Source organism: Myotis davidii, unplaced genomic scaffold (genome assembly GCF_000327345.1).
Source record: "Myotis davidii unplaced genomic scaffold, ASM32734v1 scaffold1323, whole genome shotgun sequence".
Lineage (NCBI taxonomy): Eukaryota > Metazoa > Chordata > Mammalia > Chiroptera > Vespertilionidae > Myotis > Myotis davidii.
The window spans coordinates 880,974-886,290 of NW_006294585.1; the positions used below are offsets into that span (position 1 = coordinate 880,974).

Consider the following 5,317-nt stretch of genomic DNA (forward strand, 5'->3'; position numbering starts at 1 on the left):
AGCCTTTCATTATGCTTGTAGGTAGATTTGTCTCCCTCATCTGTTTAATAGATTTTATTAATTGTATATATTAATTTAATAGATTTTTATTAATTAATATATCTATTCACTCACTCAGCACACTTTATTGAATCACGTACTGACTTGTATTGTCTATACAGAGATTAGACACTTCATCTATCGTGAAGTCACTCATAGTCTAATGAGGGAGATGTCAAGTGAATAGACTTGTCATACACTTGTTATAAGAATTGTGATAAAGGAGGGACCACTAGGGACACAGAGGAAGAACAGGCCCCCATCTACAGATGCCGAGGTCCAAAATGGTTTTATGGAAGGATTTGGCCAGGCAAGGAAGGGCAAAACAGATGAGGGAGACAAATCTACCTACAACCATAATGAAAGGCTTTCTGTGGTGATTTCCATGGTAGAGGTGGCATTTGAGTTGAGTGAAGAGAGGCTGAGTCTTAGTCCCTGGTACTCTCTTCAGTTCCAGTCCAGTTTTTTTGAATATAGTGCACAAGGCACTGTGCTGAAAGCCTTAAATGATCATCTTGCTGAATCCTTACACCAACCATAAGAGGCTGGCACTGTTATTATTCTCATTTTATTGGAGAAGAAACTAAAACTGAGAGAGGGGAAGTGACTTGTCCAAGGTCACACAGCTAATAATGGAGGACTGGGGATTCTAAATCTAGAAGTTGACTCTGGAGCTCAAGTTCTAACCCACTAATTATGCAAGAAAACTGGTGGGATGTCTTATGTCACTGATAGACTTACTCAGCAGTTGGTGTATTAATTCCTTGTGATATCTTTATATCCTGTTGTGACAATGGTTTATTACTTTTTTAATTAAAAATTTTAAACAATTTACATTCAATATTATTTTGTATTTGTTTCAGGTGTACAGCATAGTGGTTAGAAAATCATATACCTTACAAAGTGTTCCCCCCCAATATTTTCATTACCCACCATACATAGTTATTGCAATATTGACTATACTAGAGGCCTGGTGCGCTAAATTCGTGCGTGGGCAGGGTCCCTAGGCCTGGTTGGCGATCAGGATCGATCAGGGCCTTTCGGCTGCCAGCCTGGGCCTTCCTTCCCTGGCTGCTGGCCAGGGCCTTCCTTCATTTCACGTCGCCCCCTGGTGGTCAGCTTACGTCCTAGCGAGTGATTGAACTCCCGGTCTCAAACTCCCGAGAGGACACTTTGCATATTAGCCTTTTATATATATAGATTTCCTGTGCTCTACTTTATAGCCCCATGATGACTTTGTAACCATCAGTCTGTACTTTCCAATTCCTTTATCTTTTTCACCCAGTCCCCCAAGCCTTCTCCCCTCTAGCGATCATCAGTCTGTTTTCTGTATCGATGAGTCTGTTTCTGTTTGGTTTGTTTCTATTGTTCTTTAGATTTCACACATACATGAAATCATATGGTACCTGTCTTTCTCTAACTGACTAATCTCACTTAGTATAATGCCCTCTAGGTCCGTCAATGTTGTCGCAGATGGTAAGATTTCATTTTTTTTATGGCCAGGTAATCTCCCATTGTATATATGTACCACAGCGTGTTACCCACTTGTCTATTGGTGGGCACTTGGGTTGCTTCCATATCTTGGCCATTGTAAATAACGCTGCAGTGAACATGGGGCGCACATAGTCTTTCAAACTAGTATTTTGGGTTTCTTAAGATATATTCCCAGAAGTGGAATCACTGGGTCATAGGAAGTTCCATTTTTTATTTTTGAGGAATCTTCATTCTGTTTTCCATTCTGCATTCCCACCAACAGCACCAGAGGGTTTCCTTTTCTCTGCATCCACGACAGCAATGGTTGCTGATTTATTATTGATGAGAGCCAGTTGTGACAATGATTAAATCTGAGGCTATGTCCCGAGGCTACTTCTTTTAGTTTTATGGAAAATGGCTATTTTTAAGATGCTTGCTAAAAGCATGTTTAAACAATTTTCCATTAAAGTAGGGGGGATGTTTTCCCTTCTAATATCAAAATGAGCCATTAAATAAAATCCTACAAAGACTTCCTGATAGCATCCTTATGCATGTGAAACCCACCCAAGAATTTTAAATCTGGACAGAATTATAGTGTTATTTTGGTTCACCCCCCCCTTTTTTTGCAGAAAAAAGTAATAAAATCACAGTATTTTAAATCTAGGAGAGACCTTAGGCATGGTGTGCTCCGATCTCTGTATTTTCCAAATGAAGCAACAGAAGTCTAGAGAGGTGAAGGGACTTGCTCATGGTTTCCCAGCGAGGGCAGGCAGAGGCAGGACTAGAACCTTGTCTGCCTCCAGCCCCCTACTCCGCACTAAACAGATGGAGGCATGACCAGCCTCTGTTCACTGAGAACATAGAGGCCATGCTGGACTCATTGCTGTAGTTCTGGTATGTGGACCTAAAGCTCAAGCAAGTGGGATAAAGGGATGATGCTTGATGCTGATCACTATAAAATTATAGTGATGGCCAAAGTGAATGCACTGGCCATGCCTGTCTTGATAGGCCATCTGTTTAATTGGCATATGGTCCCAGTGAATTTTTTAAAATATATTTTATTGATTTTTCACAGAGAGGAAGGGAGAGAGATAGAGAGCTAGAAACATCGATGAGAGAGAAACATCGGTCAGCCGCCTCACGCACATCTCCCACTGGGGATGTGCCCGCAACCCAGGTACATGCCCTTGACTGGAATCGAACCCGGGAACCTCCAGTCCGCAGGCCGACGCTCCATCCACTGACCCAAACCGGTTTCGGCCCTGTGAATTTTTTTTACCTTGGTGTGCCACTTCAGTTTTAAGGATCTGGTGGAAACTTATTTCTTATACCACTTACATTATTTTCTTTCAGTTCTAATAACTATATCTGGTTTCCTTTGTGATTAAAGATTTCCTTTCTTGTTTTTCTTTTCTTATTTTCTGTTTCCAGGGCTTAAAGGTTAGGAATTACTTTACCAGATTATTCTTGAGACTTATGAGGACTAATTTCAGATTTCTAAAGCAGTTAGATGCTATTTTTATTCCACAATTTCCAATGTGAAAATGGAACTTGCATGATTTCATAATAGATATTTCACCTTAGTATTGGCAAAATTAAAAAAATATAATTCAATCTGTGCTTGATCCAGCAGCCAGGTTACAATAGACACTTTTTTTGTAACATGGTCCTTAAGTTGAAAAACATGTGTCTTCGTTGAGGCTAATTATGTTGGTTATATACTGTTTACTATTAAATTTTTCCTCTTGTAGTTTAATATTTTTCCAGGAAATGAAATGTAAGTTTAATGAGAATGGCAATTAATGGAACCATATGTCATAAATATAATTAATGTTCCTGATAAATGCATTAAATCAGGACATGGCTGATGGGTAATAATTGTACTAAGCCAAGTTGATTTGACACCATTTCTTCTGTAGAAATTTATATTTATCAGGATAAGATTTAAAATTAAAACTATAATATTTTTTTCACTTTCATTTTTACTAATGAGTTAAAGTAACTGTTAGAATTGTCAAAATATTAAATTGACAATGAAAAGGAGGTAGTGATAACTTTATAGTTTGCAACACAAGGAGAGCATGTAGGAATGAAACATGCTTTTGTTAGCATTCTATGACTTTTATATGTGTGAAAGAAAAACAATTGAGGTGGTAGAACTTAGTACAGACTTCTTGAAGTGGTTTTCCCACTTATTTTCTCTCTTAGCAAAAATTGTAGCCCAAAATGTATTTTCTTCTGGTGGCAACAATGATATCAATATCCTCTTAGCAAAATGACTTCCACTAAGAAGGTGGAAACAAAACTACCATAATGATTTTTTCCCCCTCTTGCCATTACTTTTATTTATTTACAGGGTGGGGCCAAGTAGGTTTATAGGTGTGAGTACCTGAAACAGTTTATTCTTGTATTATTATTTATTAATTATTGTATTATATAATTTATTAATTATTGTATCAAATTATTATTTTTCATGTGAACAGGTGTAAACCTACTTTTACCCCACCATGTATTTATTATTATTTTTTTAATTTTTAAAAAAATGATGGTTTACATTCAATATTATTTTGTATTAGTTCCAGGGGTATAGCATAGTGTTAGACAACCATATACTTTACAAAGTGTTCTGCCTGATATTTCCAGGACCCACCTGGCACCACACACAGTTATAATAGTCGTGGAGATGTGAAGTACAGCAGAGGAAACATACTCGATAACATTGTAATAGCCACGGGGACGTTGTAAGAGGCTCTAGCCCTACCTTCTGCATCCTGGTGGCACTTTGCTGGCACTTTGCAGGCAGGTGGTGCAGAATCACAGACAGGATGATTAGGGCAATGACAGCTTTTTCTAAGTCAATATTTCTCCTTGGAAGATGGTCATTTTAACCATCTCAGAGTTTAGGCTAAAACTTTCTAATTGGATCTACAGGAAGGAGAGCCACAGCAGGAAGACCGAAAGTGAAAAAGACCAGTTAAAGCCACAAGGCCTCCTGGTACTGTGCCAGAGAGTACTTACCCGTGACCTAAACGGTGTGAATCAGAAGGTGCGTTCGTCTTTAAACACCCAGGTAATTTCAGTAAATGGGTGTTTAATGTGATATCGCCTTGGCCCAAGAGTTAACGCACCTTCAGAATTGCCTACTTTTGTCCAATACAGACTTTTATCTCTTGATGAGAAAAACATGGTGAAGCTTGTGATCATTAACCTTCCCCACTGTCCTGAGCTCAACTCTGAGATCTCTGCTGGCCCGAGGTATCTTGGAGCCTTCTCTTAAAGGCACCATGTTTCAGATTGCCCAGTAAAATATAGGATGACCAGGCAAATTTGAATTTCAGGTAAAAAGCAAAGCATTTTTTTTTAGTATAAGTATGTCCCATGTGATATAATACATACTAAAAAAATTCTTTGTTGTTTATCTGAAGTTCAATTTAACTGGGTATCTGTATTTTTATTGGTTAAATCTGGCAGCCCTAACTATGTTGCCTCACTGTTAACTGTTTTTTTTTTTTCTTTTTTTTTTTTACTGTGTTTTTATTTTTGGGGCCTGAAGGTTATCTTTTATGGCTTCCCCCTCCAGCTAGTATACAGATGCCCACCTATCTTTTCCTACCAGGAAAGAGAACATGCCACTGTAGAATTTGCATGTTTATTTTTGCCATCATTATTGACTATAATTCAGGATCTAGCTTTAAAGTAAACACAGAGAGACCTAGCTGCTCATTCTATTATCTGAAAAGATAGACAATTGGAAATACTACAACTGAATATTACAAGGGGAAATACTACAACTGAATATTACAAT

The 5,317-nt window shown here is 38.1% G+C and overlaps 1 protein-coding gene across 1 annotated transcript in view; it reads left to right on the forward strand.

Annotated features, from left to right (window-relative positions):
- The first annotated feature begins 4,387 nt into the window (after positions 1-4,387).
- The window catches only part of ESR1 (estrogen receptor 1), a 196,138-nt gene continuing 195,208 nt past the window's right edge, over positions 4,388-5,317 (forward strand). Inside the window, 1 exon segment of the mRNA XM_006779331.2 lies at positions 4,388-4,582. Within this exon segment, the coding sequence (XP_006779394.1) occupies positions 4,388-4,582 (195 nt within the window).